Source organism: Haliotis rubra, unplaced genomic scaffold, assembly GCF_003918875.1.
Source record: "Haliotis rubra isolate DU_JTF1 unplaced genomic scaffold, ASM391887v1 Scf159, whole genome shotgun sequence".
In the NCBI taxonomy this organism is placed as follows: domain Eukaryota; kingdom Metazoa; phylum Mollusca; class Gastropoda; order Lepetellida; family Haliotidae; genus Haliotis; species Haliotis rubra.
This window is the reverse complement of record NW_025765547.1, coordinates 482363-508093: the sequence shown is the minus strand read 5'-3', so window position 1 is coordinate 508093 and position 25731 is coordinate 482363. Positions and strand designations below refer to the sequence as shown.

General features: G+C 39.7%; 1 protein-coding gene across 3 annotated transcripts in view; it reads left to right on the top strand.

The window, feature by feature from the left end:
- Nucleotides 1–1041: 1041 nt before the first annotated feature.
- LOC124271230 (oxysterol-binding protein-related protein 11-like) overlaps nucleotides 1042–25731 on the top strand; it is a 36692-nt gene continuing 12002 nt past the window's right edge. Inside the window, exons 1-14 of one of the 3 annotated variants that reach the window (XM_046706308.1) lie at nucleotides 1042–1162; nucleotides 2627–2661; nucleotides 4369–4489; nucleotides 5303–5350; nucleotides 5582–5663; nucleotides 6794–6873; nucleotides 9082–9108; nucleotides 12911–13065; nucleotides 18418–18526; nucleotides 19643–19684; nucleotides 20281–20370; nucleotides 21467–21510; nucleotides 22913–23022; nucleotides 23611–23744. In XM_046706308.1, coding sequence (XP_046562264.1) covers nucleotides 1055–1162; nucleotides 2627–2661; nucleotides 4369–4489; nucleotides 5303–5350; nucleotides 5582–5663; nucleotides 6794–6873; nucleotides 9082–9108; nucleotides 12911–13065; nucleotides 18418–18526; nucleotides 19643–19684; nucleotides 20281–20370; nucleotides 21467–21510; nucleotides 22913–23022; nucleotides 23611–23744 — 1185 coding nt within the window. In that variant the 5' untranslated portion in view covers nucleotides 1042–1054. Of the gene's footprint in view, nucleotides 1163–2626; nucleotides 2662–4368; nucleotides 4490–5302; nucleotides 5351–5581; nucleotides 5664–6793; nucleotides 6874–9081; nucleotides 9109–10310; nucleotides 10323–12910; nucleotides 13066–18417; nucleotides 18527–19642; nucleotides 19685–20280; nucleotides 20371–21466; nucleotides 21511–22912; nucleotides 23023–23610; nucleotides 23745–25731 lie in introns of all 3 variants that reach the window. The other 2 variants (XM_046706309.1, XM_046706310.1) reach the window with 2 other exon arrangements.

Below are 25731 nucleotides of genomic sequence, written 5' to 3'. Positions count from 1 at the left end.
ACACTATTCTAGTATAAAGAACTTATTCGAATGCGAAACATGATCCATAAACTTGATAATAGAAACTTAGTTAGATCGATGTGTGAATTTCGTATATCTCGTGCATGATTTCAGGGTTAATCAACAACGTAAAAAGAAAGTCAATGATAATTCTGATATAGAATCTATTTGTTTGCACTGTGATATGACCCCTGTTTCATGACATTAGGGGTAGGTTCATTTTCACAATAGACATAGCAATTTATTGTTGCAGTTCTTTCGGCCATTTACTTTAAATTTTTGGATACTGTTGGTGTACTTGGAGATATGCTTTTCAATAGATATAGTGTCCTTAAGGGTTTTCACAAAACTTTCAATGTTGTTTCAATGTTTTCTTTATCTGTAATAGATATTTTCTGCACCGTAATGAATACTTATTGTCCATAAAAAAATATTGTAAAACTAGATTAACATTGCAACAAATATTAAACACACCTGATGAAAATATATTACGTTTAACATCTAATATATTTGCTAAAAATATTTAGCTTAAGATCTTCATAATATAATGTTGGTCATGTGACAACGACTGTATACCTTACAATACAATTGTACTATGGGCCGTGTGGCCTAAAATACGTAATAAACTTGACTTGGTGATTTTTATGGAGAAGAGTGTACAATATGAGTGACCCCCCTAAAATTTATGTCGTGATATTTTACGGCATGCGCACTTGTCTGGTCTCCTGCATTTATGACTTAAGTGAAACCCAAGGGCACGTGCGGATTTCCGGTTGAATCGAGTTTCAAATGTGTGCGTGCGTGCATGTACATGCATTTGTGTTCGACTGGACTTATTCCTTTCAATCATGTATAATTGCCATATATAGTAATCACGATTTATTGTTGGCATCCCTCCTTAGTAAGAGGTACAAATTACAGATCTAATCAGCTGTTCAAAAACATCCGGCGACAAAGTATGTGCTACTGCTTTAAAATAACCACGTAAATCACCAGTAACGCCCCTTGTCCCAGGTGGCGCTGATAACCGGAAGCGTTGCCAGAACAGTAAAACATGGCCGCCCCCACGAAAACCTCGGCGACCTTTGGCCAACTTCCTGACCTATCAGGGCTATCCGAGGCCGAGCGGGCCCAGGTCATCGCAGTCATGGAGCGAGCACAGGTGGGAGGATCCCCCGGAGGACATGTTTACCCTTCGGATGCAATTGATGTATAAGATTAGTGTTACGAAGTGATTTTGACAGCTCTAAAATTTAAGTTTGTCTCACAATCTCGTGACTGACACATCGCTATTTTTATTATTATCGCATTGATATTGATTAATATGTCAATGCTACCATCTTGACACTGGATACAAGTTAACAACAACAATATTTGTGTATATTTTGGCTACTGTCGGATACATCTCAATGTTTACTTTACTGATACTGGTCTCTCTCAATGATGCACTGTAAAGTTTCTCACCGTGTATTCTTTTCTCCAAGCCATAGAAAAATTAACGATTTTGTTAGGGCTTAGATGTGGCGAACAGTCTCATAAAGGCATTTGCCTTTGTTATCTACCAGCTGTTTATATCACCAATAAATGACCTAGAAATAGCATTTGAAGTTGGATCGGTATATAGCTAAGTTGGACGCTAGACACTGTTTGTTTAGATTTGTCAGCATCCCTTTGAGTGTAAACTGGTACTCACTGCCAGCAGTAGACATCCATCCCGACATCCGTCACACTGTTCCTTGACTGCTCTGCTGTTACCAAAAATCATTTTACACGTGAAAATAGTCTATTCATAATATGGTGAATATTACTTTCAATATTTGCTCATCAGATTCTTTACTCAGTGTAACTTACTCATCTATAAACTCCTAATTCATCTTCAGCATTTTAAGATAAAAGTGCAATTAAAGTGCAAGTACTTAACAAATCTTAATCTACACGGGGCGGTGGGGTAGCCTAGTGGTTAAGGCGTTCGCTCATCACGCCAAAGACCAGGGTTCGATTCCCCACATGGGTACAATGTGTGAAGCCCATTTCTGGTGTCCCCTGGCGTGATATTGCTGGAATATTGCTAAAAGCGGCGTAAAACCATACTCACTCACTCACTTAATCTACACATCTTCCTGTGTCAAAAAATGTGTCTATAGCTGGCTAAACAAGTTAGCTTCAAAGAATTATTTTATGAATGTGATCAAGCCTTTGGATATTGCAGTATTGACACTAAGTTCTGTCTGTTTATTTCCACACATAGATTCAAAGGTTACATTACAGGAGTGAAACTTCACCTTCACATTAAAAATGTTAAAGAGCAAGGGAACTGAAATTGTTGCTAGCCCTTTGGCATGTCTGGAAAGACTGACGAGTAAACTGGTGTCTGTTTCAGTTACAAAAAGTAAATTCAATTGTTACAACAAACTCAACAATGACTGAAATACTAAAGCTCTTTCTGTTTTTAGTGACTACAATCTTTTCTACTTCTTGATACACACACTGCGTGTTGAGTACTGAAACATCAATAAATCACGTATATTTTTCAGTGACTGGCATGATGATTCTATCATTATTGTTCTGTCATGTAATTGAAGTTAACTTAGTAACTGTTTTAAAAAAACCATCTATTTGTTGCCAGGAATTCGAGCGGAAAGAAGATAAGGTAAATGTCAGGTAAGTTCTGCCTTTTTTAATTTCTTAAATATAGCAGGGTTCACACATAACTTGAAACAGCCTTGAATTTCAGAGTTTTTCTTGAAAAGGCCTTTATTCAGCATTTGGCTTGAATATGTTGAAAAGGTTTGTTTGTCTATTGTTTAACGCCGCACTCAGCAGTATTCCAGCTATACGGCAGCAGTCTGTAAATAACCGAGTCAGGACCAGACAATCCAGTGATCAACATCATGAACATCAATCTACGCAATTGGTATACGATGATGCGTGTCAACCAAATCAGAGTGCCTGACCACCCGATCCCGTTAGTTGCATCTTTCAAAAAGCATGGATTGTTGAAGAACAATTCTAACCCGGATCTTCATGGGTCATGTTGAAAAGGCCTTAAAATGAGTTCAAAGAACCTTGAATCATACCCGGACTCAAAACATATTTTTTTTAAGTCTATTTATTTAAGAAATACAGTTTGCTCTGCCCCCATGTATAGTGTAATAAGGTACACTTTTGCCCTGAACTATTACAGTTAAAGCTTGCGTCCGGTGGCTTAAACGTTAGAATAGTTTAGGGCAAAAGGTACTTTATTAAATATTACACTATACATGGGGGTAGAGCAAACTGTATTTCTTTTGTAAGATGCCAAATTAAATACACACAGGAATTAATCTAGGCAGAAAACAAACAGAAAAGCGACGGTGTCGGTGACCTAAATTGGCAATCCTCATTCAGGGCGAACTGACAGGCTTTTCCAGTGACGTGTCTGCCCCCATCCGTTAAGACGCACGTTGCCATGAAAACAAATAATAAACAGTTTGAAGACGGTTTATGTTCGCATTAAATATCTTCTCTATATTGTTTTACTTACGTCTGTGAGTGTGATAATCATAATCCACATTGGGAAATGTGAACGTCACACTTCTACTACTAATGTAAGGTTTGAACAGTAACTGGTGATGAAGTTGACTAGTCGTGCGACATACCACAACTGCATTGTGGGAATGTAAACATTGCTGTGTCACTGTTTGATTGTGAATCGAGCTTTTGACAGAGTAGTTTGCTTGAGGATACTTTACGAGTCGATGACAACTGACATGCATCAAGGCATCGGTTACCAAGGGTACTTTTGATTACAAGGGGGCAAATGAGAATGGCGTAGTGACGTCAATACTGTGTGACATAATGCAAAAAAACGTGTACTTTGTCGCCTGATGAAGTACTGTTGGCACCATTGATCTGTTAGCGAATCATCTTGGAAATATAAAACCAAAATGCTTATGTGTGAATTACTGTATTCACACTGATTTTGTGTACATCATTTGCTTGATGATTTCTTGAATTACAAACTGTTTGAGAAGATGAGTGAGTTTAGTTTTACGCCGCTTTTAGCAATATTCCAAATTGCAGCAATATCACAGCAGGGAACACTAGAAATGGGCTTCACACATTGTGCCCCTGTGGGGAATCGAACCTGGGTCTTCGGTGTGATGAATGGACGCTTTAACAACTAGGCCAGCCCACCGCCAATAGCTGACATAAATATCATGGTGCATGTTTTAATAACATTTTGCATTAGTGCATGTTCTTTATATCTAAATCAAGCCATGTCAAGATTAGTCTACAGATGATTTTTGAAAGTGTTCAAGGGGCCTAAATAAGGAGATTATGTTTTGATATTTCTATTATTCATGATGATGTGTATTCTTGTTTCAGCGCCCACCCCTCTAGGAAGCCTCATGAAGGTCAGCTGCTAAAGTATACAAATGTGATGAAAGGCTGGCAGCCTCGGTACTTCGTCCTGGAGCCTGAGTCGGGGATGCTGGAGTACTTCGAGGCAAGTTCTCACTGACAACATGCTAACCCTGATCAACATAATCTAGCAAAATGTGTCAAGTCTCAGTCTAAGTAAACTTAGGCTCAGTATTATTCATTACACTGCTATACTGAGTCTAACAAAACCTAGTAGAAGGTCGCATCTGCTAACCTTTGAGCGACCTATGACCGTCCAATCAAATGCGAGATGGACGAACGGATTTAACCAATCAGACAATGACTACTTGTTAGGGTTCGGCGGGACTTACAAAACGTTTTTTGGATTTTCTCTTGCCTGGTCGCTGACACTGATCTATCAACAAACGAAAAACTGCATATAAAACACAGAATTTGACCTGCAGTATATACGCTTATGGGTTTCTAATGACATGGTTACTATTTGCTTATATTTTCGCAAGATGTCACATCCATTAATATTGACAAAAACGCTATTTTCAGTGACTGTTTACTCATTGCGTGTATGACTCGGAAGCGATCATGCGGAAAATAGCATTCGGAATTGTTCGAGTTTTTAGGTAAAGGTTCGAACGGTATGTGCGAATGTTAACTTTCGCGATTAGGTAAGCTGTGTTCTGATTGGTCAGTCCAAAAGGTTAGCTGACACGACCTTCTGCTAGGTTTTGTTAGGCTCAGTATAGCAGTGTAACGAATAATAATGAGCCTAAGTTTACTTAGACTGTGTCAAGTCTACTCAATGAATTTGTTCCAGCTTTGTTGACAGAAATATTTTTACAGACTTTTTGTTGAAATGATTCTGAATAGCATCTTCCTGAAGATTGTCTTGAAAAGGTTTCCTTTTTTTCTTTTTTTGTAGAAGGAAGAGCAGAAAAAACAAAGGCCGAGGGGGTCCGTTCATCTTGCGGTATGTTTCCATGGTTATTGGCTGATTACTTTTATGAGTATACTACACTTATATTGGGGGTTAGTTTGACAGAATTGTTAATGTATTATGTTGTGTCAGACATGTTTAAAAAACTAAATGACCCTGTTTGTTTTAAGTACATATTTTCCAATGTTTTTTTTTAAATAAATGGTCAATACAGTACTGCAGTGTGATGACTGTGTGTGTGATGTTGAGTGTCACATGTTCCAGGCTGCGGTCATATCCCCATCAGATGAAGATGGACAGACGTTTACAGTGAACGCTGCTAATGGGGAAATATTTCGACTGAGAGGTAGGACATCATGATGATTATGATGATGATCCTTCCACATCAACCTGACAAACCTTCATATAACTGTGACCCGATCAAAGTGGCGTGAAAAATACCTAGCCATTCTTTATATATACTAGTGTTTGTTCGAAGACATGCTTAGTATTTTAATATAGTGGCTGTATTACATCGACTTGTAAATAATCAAGTTAGAACCAGACAATCCAGTGATCAATGTTTTGGTCGGTGGTCCATGTTCTGTGGGTAAGATGACACAGTCCAGCAGGTGACTGAGCTAACCGCCCAATCTAATTTGCCACCTGTTATGACCAGCATACCAGCCTTTATCTTACCTTCATGTAAAATACTTTAATTTCATTGGTCAATGACGGTTTAACAAGTTTCCGTGTCACCCTCAGACAACTGGAAAAAATATTACCCGCTGCCACGGTAACCGAGAAGCTTTCCCCTGAGAAGCTGAAGCGCTGACAATCGTATGACGTCATAATATGAGTTCGGAGTTCGAAAACCGTTCGATCAGCTGTTTTTGTGTTCACTTTGTACAGATTTATTTTACCGACTTTCACTGCTTTAGTTACGCTATTTTATACATGTTTCACTGATGTTAAAAATCCAGTCGAGAGGCAGACGTCATTTTGTTTGCATGTCATATAGTCGGTAGCGATCTTTAACATAAAATAAAATGATATTTTGTACATTTAACATGGCACTAAGATAAATACGTTGTATGCTTCTCCCTCGGGTAATACGGTCTGATGTACGCCTCTTTGTAGCAGTGTCATCCCTCGCCTACCAGCCTACCGGCTTGGGTGACACTGCTACAAAGAGGCGTACATCAGACCGTATTACCCTCAAGAGAAGCGTACAACTTATAGTGTACCTGTACCCATAGTCAACTCAAAGGTTCAGCAGATCAATCAAATTTCAGATAACAAAAGCATTTCTGTATGGAAATAATTTGTGTGTTGTGCACATTCAGCATTTAGTTGGTTTTGAAGATGGAACAATCTCATGGTCACACATTGTTGACAGTTGTGTGTGTAAACAAGATGCACTTTGGGCAATTGAAGCCCAGTAAATTCTGTGTGCAGTAAGACAATGTTGTGTGTAATCCTGTCCTTTCTTTACAGCCCTTGACCCCAGGGGGAGACAACACTGGGTGGACCGACTCCGGGTCACTGCTGAATACCATACAGCCACCATAGCACAGGTAAACCAGTCACACCGGGCAGTGTAGACAGTCACACTGGACGGTCATACCAGGCAGTCTAGACAGTCACACTGGACGGTCATACCAGGCAGTCTAGACAGTCACACTGGACGGTCATACCAGGCAGTCTAGACAGTCACACCGGGCAGTCTAGACAGTCACACTGGACGGTCATACCAGGCAGTCTAGACAGTCACACTGGACGGTCATACCAGGCAGTCTAGACAGTCACACTGGACGGTCATACCAGGCAGTCTAGACAGTCACACTGGACGGTCATACCAGGCAGTTTAGACAGTCACACTGGACGGTCATACCAGGCAGTCTAGACAGTCACACTGGACGGTCATACCAGGCAGTCTAGACAGTCACACCGGGCAGTGTAGACAGTCACACTGGACGGTCATACCAGGCAGTCTAGACACTCACACCGGACAGTATAGACAGTCAAACCGGGCAGTCTAGACAGTCACACTGGACGGTCATACCAGGCAGTCTAGACAGTCACACTGGACGGTCATACCAGGCAGTCTAGACAGTCACACTGGACGGTCATACCAGGCAGTCTAGAAAGTCACACCAATAATGATATCTGAATTTGTTCAAGAACTTTGAATCTTGTTTCTGTCACAACAGCCATATTGTTAAATTATTCATGGGCTTTACTCATTCTTATTTTTCTCAAAATTTGAAGACATTTGTTACATTTATCCCATATGTTCTGTTTCTGCTATTAATTATTTATGGCATTGATTTTCCCTTCATGATTTGACCATGCTATTGAATTTTCTCAAAATGCCTATATAATTCTGTAAACTTCTTTGTTTTTAATATTAATGCAGACAGTATTTGAATATCAATGCTGCAGTAACTGGGTAAAGTGGAGTATTTTGTTGACATTTATTTTACTGTGAGGTATACTCAGTTGAGCTGCGGTTAGTAGATGACTCTAATACACGAAACATGGAAACATTGAAGCAGCATCTGCTCTCTGTGTGTTTAACTCCTTCATGATGTTGTAACGTGACTGATCACCTTCTCGACGTGTCACTGTGAACTGCTCCGCACATAGCACCTGTCACCTGACTGCTCGGGTAGATACTTCAGATATCACATGGTCAGTTCCCGGCTGTGTGGAGTCCCTGACCGGCTCGGTCACCAGAACAGGCCATGAATGTCACTGTGTTTTGTTCATGAAAATGCAGTATTTGATGGACTTTTGGAAATGTGATGGGGGTTGTTTTGGAAAATTCCTATTACCATAACCATGGTTACGAAGGGATGAATCAGTTTAACACCGATCTGTTTCAAGATGATGACCCTCGACTGGACTTTGAATGTCCAGTATATAGAATGATGCTTGGGTCCTTGAGCCTACAGATATCCGCTTTCCTAAGTCATTTGGCTTTATTTCTTTGCCTTCTTCATTTAGAAATTTCTTATCCAAAATATACGAACATATAACACAAATATTCCTGTGGTAATGCACACTATTGTGTGTATACAATGGCTGTCAGGATGACAGGTGCAATAATTGTTTGTACCATGTCACAGACAGTATTTGGCCATGGTCTAATTGTCACTGCACTTTTATTTCAAATGCTTAAAAGTCTATGTCCAGTTGAGCCATAATCAGGTTCAAAGGCAGGGGTTCAAAAAAAAATTAAAAAGCCACTTGCCACAGGGCAAGTGACTTTAAGAAAGTAACTTGTCCTGACTAATTTTCCATTTGCCCTGATTTTATGACATAATTATGATGATGTAATTATGAAAGAAGAAATCAACATGGTATTTGATGTTAATGTTTACTGGACTATTTATTGAAAAGTGATAAACAGCAAAGAAAGATAACTCTACTTTATCATCATTGCGAAATTTAATAGCTACATTTTGAGCAGATATGAAATTAAATCAAAGTTTATTTGCAGTTTGAAACCATAAGTGGAAATTATCTAGTAGCCCACGGACAATTAAGATACCATTATTTGATTGCCCGAAATGAAAACTGACTTGTCCCGGGCGTCGGGCGATGGGATTTTTGAACCCCTAAAAGGTGACACTTAGTCTTTTATAAGGAATTTTTACACTATCATAATTGATATTGTTTACATTCTCAGGCTTATTATCATTGTTGACTTAGTAACACACCTTCGAAGTTGAAATATTATGGCCGTATTGAACATGCTGCGACTATGTGTTCAATTTCAGAAAAAGAAAAAAATTCCTGGTCTCCAGGTTTGTATAGAAATGGGCTGGATTTTCATTTAGAATTATGTTAATTAGCCTTTTGTAAATTTTCAAATATTCATTATCATTTCTTGTTGATATGGTTAGTGGTGGTTAAAGTTTTCATTTTGTTAGATTAAAGTTATATTCATTTAAGTTTTGAAATCAAATTTATCGGTTTGATGCAGTTAGATATGTTGTTAGAAAATATTCAACTATTCACTGTTTGCCCATGTTGAAATAAGTTTATTTTTGTGATCTATAGACTTAAATGTTGTGTCTTCCATGTTTATTTTGGGTTTTCTGTTGGAGCACATATCTCAGCTTTTGTTGCACTTTCCCTTCCGTCCCTTTTCATCTCTTGATTTTATTGGTGTTTTGTGGAGTGTCAGGTATACATGTAATTACAGTCTCTTGGTCAGATCTCATGTTATACAGTGCATCCCTGCAGGGCGATCTGAGGACACCTCCATTACAAGGCCATGTCTGGTGAATCCTGAGGAAACTGTGATAGTTCAGATCTAACTGTGTTGGTTCTTGAGCCATTAGGATATCAGCTATTTAACATTACCACTTTGAGTGGCAGTTTAGAAGTTGGGATGTACAATATTGAACAAACTTCATGAATTACATTTTCTTTTCTTTTTGTTTGACAATGGTACAAGAATCTGTATTGAAACGTCACACTCATGAAATAAAAGAATTTGTTATTCATAAAGTTTGTTCAATATTGTAGCTATTTAACATATCTTTACCAGCACGATTAAGAAATTTATCTTGATACATGTATATGAAACTTTCACTGGGCACAGACTTCCTCCGTTTACCATTTTGGTCAGAAACCAAGACACTTAAAAGGGACTAATACTCCCTTCCATTATGATATCACTATTATAAATTTTCACGTTCCCAAGCCCTTTATAATATTGTTTTGGAGAAGCAGAAATCAGATATGATAGTCTGAATGCTTTGGTCACTCATACTGGGAATTGCCCTCCCCAGTGCTGAATGGCTGATACAATTCACCTGATCTTCAATGGATGTGACCTCAGATCTTCACACAGGGAGACACTGTATGGGAGTTAAAGATCTGATTTGAAAGATCTTACAGATAAGGTATTAATGCCCTTGATCTGGTAGTCATAGCAACTGATGTTCCTTTGTTTGAGAAGTATAAAGGAAATGTAATTAATTGATGGTACTGCTTCCAGTACAAGTTCCGGGTAAGCCTTCAATGAGTGTTTCAGCATGATAACCCATTACCTGATAACCTGGTACATGATAACCCAGAACATGATAACCTTGTACAGCAAGACTAATGGTACACATGTCCCGATCACAGCGTGTTGGGGAGCTTGGGCCTGCTTGTCAGGGCAGCCTTCAAAATTCATGCTAGTCCACTAGCCCATGACTACTAGATTGGGCTGAGGTCAAGTGAAAATCCAGTGATAGTAGTCCTCACTGACTTGTGAGATTTTAGGGTATCACTTTCAGAACCTGTTCTCATTGCTTCGATTTTGTACAAACTGGAACCAAATAAAACTGACAGAAAATGTAAACAGAATGAACGTAATGATGAGTTTTGTTAAAGAAAGATGCGGTACGGACCCTGATAACTAGTGAATGAGATTTCTGCTAGTCACCCGAGTAATCTTAAAAACACCTTGAATTTCTAAGGCTGCAGTATGATTTCAGTCAATGCTATATTCCTGCTGGTGGGGTGGTGGCATCAACTCTGGCAAAAACCGTCACAGCAATATTTGGACACCAAAGTTGTATGACAACTGGGAAGTGTTATGCAGTTGTGTTATCCTGTACACTCGCATGAGCCATTGTCCATATAGATTCTTTGCTCCCTGATCAACATTCAGATGAGCTTATATTGTTGTCTGCATGTCTGTACATTTTGGTGTCAGCGTTTGATGACATCTTGGGTAATGGTTGGCCTTTGTCTATGGTACCACAATTCACAATTCAGAGTTGTGTCCCTTAGGTGTGCAAGGAACCAGTGACATGGGTTGGAGTCCCAGTTCCCCTATATTTCTAGGTTTCTTAGCACCAACAGCATCTATTCTCACCACACTGGTTAATATAACTGGGTCACTTTGGGCCTTTCTCTGGTTCAACCAAGGGAACCATTGAGGGGAGTCATACATAAAATCCCTCCCGCCTCTGCTTTCCTACCCACTGGTCAATGATTCCCCAGCTTGGCTTCTTATCACACAGACATGAAGAGTTTGTAAACTGAGTAAAGGATTAATCATTACATGTAGTGGAACAGTAAACAGAATTTTGCTTCTTTAGTTAGCAAATAAGTAATGGTGATTCACCAGTTGCTGTAAATTCCAGTAGGAACATTATGTGCTTGTGAAATCCTGTTAATCCAGAATGAATCTTGGTGGAGGTTTCCCGATAAAATAATTTATAGAGTAATAATTGACATTAAAGCACTAGCCTAAAAGGACTTTATTTACATTACAGAACATCATACCTTTGTTCTTGTAAACATAGGACATGCATCAACACAGATATTCCTCTCACATCTAAATAAGACCCGTGAAGATCCGGGGGTAGAATAAGTCTTCAGCAACCCATGCTTGCCATAAAAGGCGATTAAGCTTGTCGTAAGAGGCGACTAACGGGATCGGGTGGTCAGGCTCGCTGACTTGGTTGACACATGTCATCGGTTCCCAATTGCGCAGATTGATGCTCATGCTGTTGATCACTGGATTGTCTGGTCCAGACTCGATTATTTACAGACTGCCGCCATATAGCTGGAATATTGCTGAGTGTGGCGTAAAACTAAACTCACTCACTCACTCACTCACATCTACATAAGATGCTGTCTTAAGAACTGAAATATAGTTCAGTGCTGCATTTAATCATATACACTTAATTCTACATTCTGTATAATTCAACTAATGATACGCTCAAAAAGGTACTTATTAATGACGTTACTGTCGCATTAACATCACAAATGTCAGTTTGTCTGGATGCTAATGGTCACTTGAGCATACTTGCAGCTTCCTTGTAACAAGCTTGCACTCGTGTATAAAACCCTATATTACATATATCATTTTTCTTAATAAACCAGTAATGACAGTATAGATCAATGTGAATGGTGTTGATAATCTATAGACATGATAAACATTCAAAGTTATTATTCATATTAATTTTCAGAGTTTAAAAAAATAGTCAATATATATGAACCAATGTCCACAACACAATTATTGAACTATGGACTGTTATTGGTGTTAAGATGTGATCATCAGGGATTTACCTTGAATTCTGTATTTGAGGGTCCCTGGGACTCATGCTCTTATTTTTCAGGGGTCCTGTACAACAAAATGGGTGCCCCAGACACTTAGATATTATTATTAATAATGTTATTGTTTTGTGTACCATGATCATCACATTAATTGTTACAGTAATTAAATTGCAAATGAAACCATAACCCAGCTAGTAGCAAACTCAGTGATAACTTATTTTTACTTGAACAAAAAAAGTATTTGGACTTTTTCTGTGTCCCTGTGGATGCTCTAATAAATTTTGTTGCGTCCATTGTCAATTTTTCTGCGTATATGACGCAGGAATTCGCGTCCCATAAATCCCTGAATCATCACAACTCCCATACTTATACATATTATGACACCCATAATGTAAAGAAGGCTGTGAGCCCAGATCCAGTTTTCCACAAGGCGGTCCTAGTGCTATGACTGTCATGGTGAATGGGAGTCTTAGTACTAAGATAGCTTTATGGAGCCCATCTTCCATGAATGTGTTCAGGATGAGTTTACTTTTGTTCTTCCAGCAGGCTCCACCTGTGACCAGACTTGACTCTGGTGGGATGCCAATAGTGGCGCCTCCAGCTAAAGACAATCTCCTGGTGCGACGGCTCGACAACTCCCTCAATAAGAAGTCGCCAGTCGAGACAGAGGATGGACAGCCCACGTTAATGACCGTCAGGTAGGGCACTTATTGGGCAATGTCAGGAAGGGCACTAAGTGGACACTGACAATACACCCTGCATGAGACGCTGATTCAAAACAAAGTCACAAAGGAGAATATATATGTTTTACAATTCTTTGGAATCATTCATTCCAAGTGTGCTCTTTCATCCACCAAATTCTCCTCTGTTGGCATTGACCGCCTCCGTGGTGTAGTGGTTAGAGCGTCCGCCCGGAGAGCGGAAGGTCGCGGGTTCTATCCCCGACCGCGTCATACCAAAAGGCGTTAAAATATGGTACTTGTTGGTCCCTGCCTGGCGCTCGGCATTAATGGGTACAACAAGGACTGGTCGGCTTGGAGTCAGTATACTGTGTTTGAGTAGGTTATTCATGCTTCACTGCGGCATGGTATCTCAGTGGGCTAGCACTATAAAACCAGCTTCAGTCTGGGCTTGTACAAGCAGCTGCACATACACATACACACGCATGCACGTCTTCATATGAGCGAAATATTCTCAAGCACGACGTTAAACCCAATTTCACCTCACCTCTGTTGGCATTGAGTCCCTTCATCTGTAATGGGAATACTAACCCAGCAGGCACATCAACGTTGTTTCAACGTTGAGAATAGGTTGATCCTCAACGTTGAAACTAGATTGAAAATAGGTTGTATATGAAAGTTTTTTAGACGTAGATATCCGACGTGGAATCAACGTTGAAGTTTGACCGATTATCAACGTTGAAAAAAGGTTGTATATGAAAGTTTTTTAGACGTAGATATCTGACGTGGAATCAACGTTGAAGTGTGACATATTATTAACGTTGAAAATTGGTTGTTCTGTGGTTGTATATGAAAGTTTTTTTGACGTAGATATCCGACGTGGAATCAACGTTGAAGTTTGACATATTATTAACGTTGAAAATGGGTTGTTCCGTGGTTGTGTCTGGGAGGTATTACGCTTTCCTGTAAATAGACTCGCACTTCATCTTTAAACTACACTAAAGTAGCACCAAACTCCTGCATCCAGCTAAAATACCCAAAAGCTACCTGCAATAAACAGTGTTCAAACAGAAAATTGTAGTAAAAATATTTACCTGATAAAATACTTGGTTAAAATTCCACATTCAATATAATGTTCATTTAAGTTTTTGTCAGTTGGACGATAATTCCAGTAAGAAGAAAAGAGTATTCCAAATTAAAACAAACTATTTACTGTTGTATTGTTACCTTGAAAAGGTGGAAATTGTCCCGAAGACATTTTGTCTGAATTTCAGTTATTAGACAAACCCTGAATAAACACAATGCAATTACTTTCACCATGAAAGGGATCCAAGATGACCAGGAACACCTGAAGACAGCACATAAAACAAGTCACTTTTCATGAAATCTTTATGAACACACACGCATTGCAGAGAAACGTGGTCTAATGCATAATGTAAATCATCACACATGACATCTGTAGGTGATCTCTGTTGTGCTAACAACACAATATCATCTGCATAACATTAACCTGACATTTCGCCACCAATTTCAACACCACAGTTTACATTTTTAAAAACACAATTACAACTCCAAAACACAATTATCAGCTCCTCTTCTTTCTGCCACTCCCTGCCTGGCAGTCAGGTGGATACTTCAGAAACGTTCCTAACTCTTTCTTGAAATCTGCTTCGGATGCATTCCTATCTCATTCCCATGAGATAGGACACATTCTGAAATTTTATATTTAAATACATGAATAAGTTATATGGAAGATATATTGTCTTAAATGATTCAAGTATTTGTTTAATCAATCATTTTAAAGGTTCATTTCACTGCTGTAACTTGGCATGTGAACATATGAACAACATCAATACAAAAATATGACGAAAAGTGTAAACAATTTATATTTTCAACCAAAGGAATGGAAGTTTTCTTAAACATTTTCAAAAGAAAATCCTCAATTGCAAGTTGATTATTCAATTAGACTATGAATTCGGATGAATTAGACGATGCTTTACTGTGATATATTATTTGCTATGGTCATGATGAAAATGCTGCACTTGGTAATTAACTTACCAGAGATGATTGAATACAACCTTGTATTCTTAAAAGAAAACTTGCCGCTTTGCCCATCAACATTCATTCTTGACATCAAATTGTTTGACATTGTCCTGCAAAACAATGGAAGATTGTTGTTATTCTGTCAGATTTAGTTTTCTTTAGAGATTCTCGGAAATGATTATTTCAAATTAATAGGAGTTGTACTGATGTAGCAATTTTGCTACCAGGAGTCATAAATTGTAACAAAAGCCATTTTACATTAAATGATAAGAAAACAAAATGGGTGGTGGTTCACAGGTCAAAGAACAAGTCTATTGTGGGAGGTCTCCAAACACCATTTGTTCCCAAACACAAGGAAGTATGGATCATGGATTTCTGAAAACAATAATGAGCTCTCATAAGTAAAATGTATTCTCTATTATCTACTCTCTCTCTCTTTGTCATTTGTACACTCATAAAACTCAGCTAAATAACTTCTTTATAATTCATAAATGTTTACACTTAATCTCTTATAGGAGCTTTAGAAAATCTCTCATATAATGAATTATGTGTGTGCGATAATATCTCTTGACGTCATAACTTCTGAGGGGCGTGGGGTAGCCTAGTGGTTAAAGCGTTGGCTCGTCACGCCGAAGACCGGGTTCGAATCCCCACATGGGTACAATGTGTGAAGCCCATTTCTGGTGTCCCCGCCCGTGATGTTGCTGGAATATTGCTAAAAGCGTAAAACCAAACTCAGTCAGTCAGTCAGTCATAACTACGCTTCTCTGAATCATGAACAATAAAATAATGAGATTAAACTCTACACTGCCAGAAATAATCTATCATACCCTGAATAATAAGACATTGAATAACATCTCTTACAACTCCAATCTACACTCAAACAGACTTAAATGTACTCTCAAAACAAACATCGCTGGCACATAAATTCTTGGAAACAGTGCATCTCTGACTCTCAATTCCAAGAAATGGAAGTCCTACTCATTTGACCAAAGGGTGACAGGTTGCCAAAACATATTGAAATGTAGGTCACACACTGAAAATAACTCTGATTTAAAAACACTACAAATATACACCTTCTCTCTAATATACTCGATAGATGATTTTAACAAGGGAACATTAACATAAAATGCTGATATCTAACAATACCTGTACCTTAAATAATGGACTCTTCCAAAACTCAATATGTTTCACTGCACACATATTAGATTGCAAATAATGAAAAACCTACCCTTTGACAATGATAAAAAACATCATATTCAAATTCTACAGCTGACCAAATATCCGAAGAGTGTGTCTCCCAGCAATAAACATCTATGTATCTCTATAAATGTATGACTCTGTCCTCTCGTGCTATCTCAGCATCCAGCTGTTTACGGCGAAAAACAATATGGCGAGAAAGCAAGGGAGTGCTCATTAAACTAAACATCTCCGAGAAATCATTGTCAAATTTTTCTCTCTTAAATGATCAACCTTAATATATAAATGAAGATAAAGACCAACTATTATCACCAAAAAGAACAAACATTATCACAAATATTCAAAACAAGTGGTAATGAAAGAGCATTATCATCGTTCTCTTGAACTTTACGGTGGATATACTGGAAACAAGTGAAATGTTAAAAACTTGTTACCTTAGCATTGCTCCTTTTATGTGATCCACAGAATTGCTGCCTCCCAGTCTTCAAGATGAGATTTCTGCAAATTCCATTAAAATTATATTTTATTTCAGAATTAAATGTTCCTTACTAAATTTCTTCTTTTGTATGTAACATTTTAACCTTTAAGAAACATGAATCATCACATCCCTTCCAAACAAGTGTAAGAATGAAAGTCTGTGGGTGCAGTTTTGTTAATTGTCCCATCAAAGGATCATTAGTGACGTTACACTTTTTGTAAATAAATACAAAGTTCAAATAAATTATCTACAATTTCAACCTTAACAAAGACTTTCACAAGACATTTTGATGTGAAAATTTTCGTTGCATTTCCTTACGCCATTCTCCACCCCACCCCCAACCCCCCAAATAATATACTGATAGATCTATTCAAACGAACAAATGTTCATAATAATGTGATGCATTATAGAATGTTGATTAATCCTATCCGATTTTGTATAGCTGCCCTTAGGGACCGTTCATAATGTATATGGCTTTGAGGTGATGTTGATTTTTATGGAGAAACATGTACTGTGACATACCGGTAACCTTGTGAGATAAAACATGAGCCCTAATTCGGACTTTCTTGCTACTTTGACCTGCTAGATTTAAACAACATTCCTACGTTTTCATTATACATGAAGGACATACTTACCAAATAAACTGACTGACTGACTGAGTTTGGTTTTACGCCGCTTTTAGCAATATTCCAGCAACATCAAGGCGGCTTACCAAATAAACACCAACATGCCGTGAAGATGGTGAAAATAGAACGATATTGCGTTGAACTTCGCCAAAGTGAACTGACAACGATCAGCTGCCTTTGCGCGCGCGATAATTGTGCGCATGTCCGGATATGGCCAAACGAGGCGATCAAACGGTCAACATCTGGCATTTGTTTGAAAGCAAATTGTCGGGAATTATACAATTTTCACAGTTTTGTGGGAAAATATCAAATGTAATGCAATTTGGATAACTGATGACTTTACACCTAAAATCACTGCGATTTACGTAATATTTCCGTCCGTTGATCGATGTACAATCAAACAATATATAAGATTATATCTGTCACTAGCTCGATCTTGATCTTTTATGAAAATAATGTTCCGAAATGATAGTTGCTAAGTTGGATACCTATTACCAATATGAATATGTATCAAATTTGCCAAGGAAACAATTAGTTGACATTTTGTTGGTTCCTTACGTTGAAACAACGTTGACAACTAAACGAATCTCGACTAACTTTCTTTGGTCGCATGATAAACGTTGAATCAACGTTTATGAAAGGTTGATCAACCAAACAACCAAAATTCAACGTTGATTCAACGTTGATTCAACGTTGTGTGCCCGCTGGGAAACCACTATATTCACTGGGGTAGTGGGGATAGGCAGTATAGCTGATTGTGTATCATCAGGCTAACATGTATATGTCACAGGGTGCTGTGATGGCTGGAATATTGCTGAGTGCAGCTACAACCAACAGAAGGAACTATATCATGTTTCCATCACTACTGATGCTTTTTAGCATTGAAGTTATTTTGTCAAATATATGGAATGACCATTCTTAGGGCATGACATCTTATAATGTTGCATTTAATGTATTTTCAAATTGCTCTCTTGGAGGTGCAGAAAGTGGATTTATTTTGTTTTTATCTCCCCTGATTTTCAGATCTCAACACAAGCTAGTGCAGGCTGCTAAAAACGACTCATTCAAGGATGTGAAGGATTACATATCAGAGGCTGACGATTACAGTAGGCACCTAGCCAACAAAATAAGTGTGAGTAAAGTCATTGTACCCATGTATCCGATATATGACTCACTGAACAGGTGCTAGGGCTGGGACGGGTAGGAAAAAATGGAATCGAGTATCCGCATGTACTTACCCGAATCGGAATCGAGTACCCGGAAATGTAAGGAAAGCGCTTCTTTCAACTGTCTGAATATTCATTCAGAGATTATTATAGAAAACATGAAAGGATGGCAATAAGACATTAAAACAGATCTTAGGCTATTTAATTTACGTCTGTTAAACCAATATAAAGAGTAACACCATTACTTACATTAATCCTTAAAACACAGAACTTTTCGTTCCCGCTGTTACTGTAACTTCCACTACTCACTGCTCATGCTCAGATAAATTACATCCGTAATAACCTTCATTAATCGGACAATACCAATGATGTAAATGAGTACTAATGAAAAGACAATTATGAAAAAGACAAATTATTATCTGCCCTTGTCACTACAGAGTTCTTTCCCTTTCCGGGTACTTGATTCCAAAAAATACGACTCGATTCCAGCTGTACCCGACCCGGATTCGAGTACCCGTCCCCGTCCCAGCCCTAACAGGTGCCCCCCATTGTCTAATGAACTGCATTTCAACAGCTCAGACCTTTGACCCTTAGATGAGCCAGGCACCTTTGATCAAAACCCAGGTCACTCTTATGTTTGATAGTTATCTAAATCTGTGTAGAGTTGCATCACTGACGTATTCCAGAAACTGGTATTTGTTTGCATCCCACAACCCACGATTGGTGGAGGTTTGTACCTTCATTTGGTATCACTGGGTTAGAATTGATCTTCAGCAACCCATGCTTGTCCGAAGAGGCGACTAACGGGATCGTGTGGTTATGCTCGTTGACTTGACTGATACATGTCATTGTATCCCAATTGTTTAGATCGATGTTCATGCTGCTGATCACTTGTCTGGTCCAGACTCGATTATTTACAGACCACTATCATATAGCTGGAATACTGCTGAGTAAACTAAACTCATTCACTCACTAACAGTAACCGTCCAAGACCTGCATCACTTTGGCAGGAAGTAATTATTCAATATTCTTTGATGGTGATGATGATGATGATGATGATGATGATGATGATGATTTTGCAGAGTTTACCGTACACATCTGGGTTTCTGACCGGCATAGACAAGGTGAGGCATTCCTCTGTATCTGGCATTTATTTATAATATATCGGCACACAGAATCTATGTACATTAAGAAAGAGGCAAAACTTTGGACATTGTGGTGAAAGTTAGCGCACATACTCACGCATTATGAGAATTGAACTAAGTTGATTTCTACAGTTGGTTGTTTTGTAAAACACTTAGTGTATGGATAAGATGGTATTAACATATATAATAAATGATTCCTGATTGGTCACAGATCCGATCATACATTGATCTAAACTTCATTGAGCGACACTCATGTTGAAAGTAAAAACAAGTGTCAGAATGTCTTGAACTTTATCCTGGACCTTACTAAGTTAAAGGAATTTTCTCTTACATTATTCTGATATTCCTTTTGCAGAATATATTTTCGGTTTAAATGGTTAGTTTTGGTTTTTTCATCCTTTAAGATTCCATGGCTGATACATTTTTATGAATATGAAGAATTTTGTAGTTTGATCTCATAGCCCATCCAGGTAAGAACCTCCAAACATTGCCTGTATGTTTGTTTATATTATAAGATAGGAAAAGGACGTTTGTTTCATGCTCTATTCATGATGGTGAATATTTTCATGTTTCAGGAATTACTCCTACTTAAAGCAACATCATCAGCTACAATCTTGTGCCTCGAACAGTGCTTATCTATACTCCAAAACAGACAGACAGGACAGGTCAGTTGTTGTCTCATGCTTGACCGAGTACCAGCGTCACCATGAATTTGACAGTAAAAGGATGCTGAAATTACATTTAATTGATTGATAATATCAACATTACCACATAAAGAGTTCCTTATTTTATTCTTTGAAATACAGTCAAATCCCGATGAGTTGAATTGCTGGGGACCAAGTAATAAATTCGACTTATCAATGTATTCAAGACATAGGTATATCTATGAGGGTAGAAAAAAAGATGATCCAGTCCTAATTCCTCTGCCTAAGCATTTGTTTATCTAATGATTTCCATATCACTAATAGGGGCACCTTATCAGTTCCAGTCTGATTAGCACAGACAGTGATTTCCGTCAAATCACTAATCTGCCTTTTGAACTCACCCATCAATGGCGGAAAGGTGTGAGACGCGCTGGTTTGTTGATTGGATCAGTTTGCTACACCAATCAACTTCTCATTTACTGACTTCAGCTTATGAATACAAGATTGCTGTTGTTTGAGGTGAGGTCAGGTGAAATTGGGTTTAACGTCGTGCTTGAGAATATTTCGCTCATATGACGACGTGCATGCATGTGTATGTGTATGTGCGGCTGCTTGTACTAGCCCAGACTGAAGCTGTTTTTTTTATAGTGCTAACCCACTGAGATACCATGCCGCAGTGAAGCATGAATACCCCACTCAGACACATTATACTGACTCCGAGCCGACCAGTCCTTGTTATACCCATTAATGCCGAGCGCCAGGCAGGGATCAACAAGTACCATATTTTAATGTCTTTTGGTATGACGCGGTCGGGGATCAAACCCGCGACCTTCCGCTCTCCGGGCGGACGCTCTAACCACTACACCACGGAGACGGTTGCTGTTGTTTGAATCTCATGGGACCAAATTTCCTTCTCGAGTCATCGTGTGTATTTATGAAACGAATTCGTGTAACCGGTATTCAAATGATGACAACTATAACAGGGAATGGTCGGGACCTACAGGTACTACAGGTTATGCATAATATTCGAGACACCAGCATTCGACTCATCGGGATTTGACTGTATGTAATACCTAGTGTAAATGTTGTGTTGATGTATTCCAACATCTGTTTCTAGTTATCAGTTCCACCCACCCCACAGCCTCCAGAGAGAAAGCCAGGGTAAGCACGTAACTAATGCTCAACCTTCTTTCAAACAAATTCACAAAATATGTTTTGGAGGCATTTACTTATCCCTAACAAGTTTTGCAGCAAACTATTTCTTGTAAATGAACTGGACAGTTTCTTCATCCCTGTGTGGGGGCGATGGGGTAGCCTAATGGTTAAAGCGTTGGCTCGTCACGTAGAAGACCCGGGTTCGAATCCCCACATGGGCACAATGCGCGATGCCAATTTCTGGTGTCCCACGCCGTGATGTTGCTGGAATATTGCTAAAAGCGGCGTAAAACCAAACTCAGTCAGTCAGTCATCCCTGTGGCTGTCTGTTCATGCAGGATGTCATTTCTGGAGCAGATCTTAAAAAAAACTGTACAGGATATCTTCACCAAAATTTGTCCAGAGATAGATCTTGTGGTGAAATAGGGAAACCAAGTGTGGCATGTATTTTCAGGAGACAAACGCGTTGATGGAGTTCGAAAACGGAAACCGTGTTGCGATTCTTTACAGAGTTATGGCCCTTGTCATGCATTTCTTGACTTTGTGCACGTTATCCCCAAATGGGAACAGATTTTCTCAGTAACTGTTATAGATAGGAAAACCAAAACTATGTGTTTCAGGACATGAATGTCGTTGTTGAGTTAAAAAAAACAGGAGTGAGTGAGTGAGTTTAGTTTTACACCGCTTTTAGCAATATTCCAGCAATATAACGGCGGGACACGAGAAATGGGCTTTACACATTGTACCTATGTGGGGAATTGAACCTGAATGCTTTAACCACTAGGCTACCTCACCACCCCTAAAAAAAACAGGAATAGAAAATAGGAAGAGAACACTGTGGTGGGGGGATATTGATGACCATGTCTTCTTGTTTTCACAAATATGTCAAGTTTCTATGGCAACAAGTTTGATAAGTTATTCATGGCAGCTTACTATTAACTGGGATAGTTATGACTTTGTTTGTATTGGGGTTTTTGAAACACGCAGTTCACGGTATCTGTGGCATTGAATGAACAAAAAAATAAACACAGACTGACTCAAATGCAGACACACATATACACACATATACACACAGACACACATATACACACAGACATGCATACACACAGACACATACAGACACACATACCTTACAACTGTCAGCTTGTTTATTTAACTTACTGCAGAGAGGGTGCACATTAGATAATATTGTGACCAAAATTGTATAAGAAAAGAAATTATCAAATATATCTGCTTCTGTGATAACCATGGTAGCAGCTGCATGATATCATCAACATTATACTAATATTGATTGTAAACTGTTTGTTCAGACATAAGCATTCCTTATGAACATGATGTTATGATAGTTGTCATGTTTGAAAGTGCTGACATCTCCTTGTGTATGCTATCCTGCATTTCTTGTCTCCAGGCCTCTAGAAGGGAGTCGGTCAAGTACTCAGCTGACTGTCCCCTCCCCCACCGAGAGCTTCACCTCCGCCAGTTCTGTCCCTTACACCTTCACAGACCAGAGAGTGGAAGGTACTACTACTGCTACTCCTACTGCTACTGCTGACCCTTGAAGATTTGGGTTAGAATTGGTCTTCAGCAACCCATGCTTGCCATAAGAGACAACTACCTGCATTGATCAATGCTCATGCTGTTGATCACTGGAAACAAACAACAACAAAAGCAAACAAAACTGCTGCTGCTGCTGCTGATCCTCCTCATCATCCTCCTACTACTACTACTACTACTACTACTACTACTACTACTACTACTACTACTACTACTACTGCTACTGTAGTTCATGGTTAACTTTACCGCAAGGTGCTCGTAAGGCTTTAAAATGTGCACAATTGTTTTGTTCCACTGAGAACAGAGATGAAGCATGTTGGCATATGCTTTTGTCTTTGGGACTTTTTACCTTTATTTTTTAAGGATGCAATTTTTTCATGATACTGATGTCCTTAACATGAGCTTTTTCACCCTGATAGGATACTCTGCATGAAATGTGACAATCCAAAATCACCTCGCTTAACTTCTGTAGTGTTATTAGATACATTAGAAACTGTCTGTCTAAGTCTGTTTTCTAAGTTTTGTTGTATACAAGCTATGCTGACTGTGCAGGTCCAGTGAATCACGACGATGAAGTCGAAGATGAAGCGGAGTACAAGGACTCCGAGCTGGGGGGAGTAGAAGAACATAAAAGCATCATTTTACATCTCTTGTCTCAGTTGAAGCTGGGCATGGACTTAACAAAGGTGAGTGGATCCACGACATCAGTCACTAGAGAGGCTTGACACCAGACGCTAGACAGACTTGACGCCAGTCACTAGAGAGGCTGGACACAAGACACAAGACAGGCTTGACACCAGTCACTAGAGAGGCTTGACACCAGACACTAGAGAGGCTTGACACCAGTCACTAGAGACACTTGACACCAGATGCTAGACAGACTTGATGCCAGTCACTAGACTTGACACTTGACACCAGACACTAGAGACACTTGACACCAGTCACTAGAGAGGCTTGACACCAGAGACAGACAAGACACTAGAGAGGCTTGACACCAGACACTAGAGAGGCTTGACACCAGACACTAGAGAGGCTTGACACCAGACACAAGACAGGCTTGACACCAGATACTAGAGGCTTGGCTTGACACCAGACACTTGACACCAGAACTAGAGGCTTGACACCAGACACTACAGGCTTGACACCAGACACTAGAGATGCTGGACTTGACACCAGACACTAGAGAGGCTTGACACCAGACACAAGACAGGCTTGACACCAGACACTAGAGAGGCTTGACACCAGACACAAGAGAGGCTTGACACCAGACACAGAGGGAGACTTGAGGCTTGACCAGACACTGAGAGATACTTGACACCAGACACTAGAGATACTAGAGAGGCTTGACACCAGACACTAGAGAGGCTTGACACCAGACACTAGAGAGGCTTGACACCAGACACTAGAGAGACACTAGCTTGACACCAGACAAAGGCTTGAGGCGAGGCGCTAGAGGCTTGACACCAGACACACTAGACACGGGTCACAAGACAGGCTTGACACCAGTCACTAGACACTTGACACCAGACACTAGAGAGGCATGACACCAGACACTAGAGACACTTGACACCAATAGCTTGACACTAGAGACACAGACACTAGGGAGGCTTGACACTAGACTTGACACCTGAGCTAGACAGACTTGACACCAGACAAGACTAGGGGAGGCTTGACACTAGACAGGCTTGACACCAGACACTAGAGGGGCTTGACACCAGACTTTACTGGGGCTTTACAACAGACACTAAAGAGGCTTGACACCAGACAGGTTTTACACCAGACCCTAGACAGGCTTGACGCCAGTCACTGGAAAGGCTTGACACCAGACACTAGAGAGGCTTGACACCAGACACTAGAGAGGCTTGACACCAGATGCTAGACAGACTTGACGCCAGTCACTAGAGAGGCTTGACACCTGACACTAGACAGGCTTGACACCAGACCATAGACAGGCTTGGCACCAGTCACTAGAAAGGATTGACACCAGACACTAGAGAGGCTTGACACCAGACACTAGAGAGGCTTGACACTAGACAGGCTTGAGACCAGTCACTAGAGTGGATTGAGACCAGATACTAGACAGGCTTGACACCAGACACTAGAGAGGCTTGAAGCCAGACACTAGAGAGGCTTGACACCAGACACCTTAGAGGCTTGACACCCGACACTAGAGAGGCTTGAGACCAGTCACTAGGGAGGCTTGATACCAGACACGAGAGATACTTGACACCAGACACTAGGGAGGCCTGACACCAGATACTAGAGAGGCTTTCCACCAGTCATTAGAGAGGCTTGACGCCAGACACTAGAGAGGCATGACACCAAATAGAGAAGCTTGATACTAGACACTTGACACCAGACACTAGGGAGGCTTGATACCAGTCACTGCAAAGGCTTGAGACGAGACGCTAGAGAGGCTTGACACCAGAGGCTTGACACTAGAGACCCTTGACACCGGTCACAAGACAGGCTTGACACCAGTCACTAGACACACTTGACACCAGACACTAGAGAGGCATGACACCTGACACTAGAGACACTTGACACCGAATAGAGTAGCTTGACACTAGACACTTGACACCAGACACTAGGGAGGCTTGACACTAGAGAGGCTCGATACCAGTCACTGCAGAGGCTTGAGACCAGACACTAGGGATATATCTAGACCTGCTC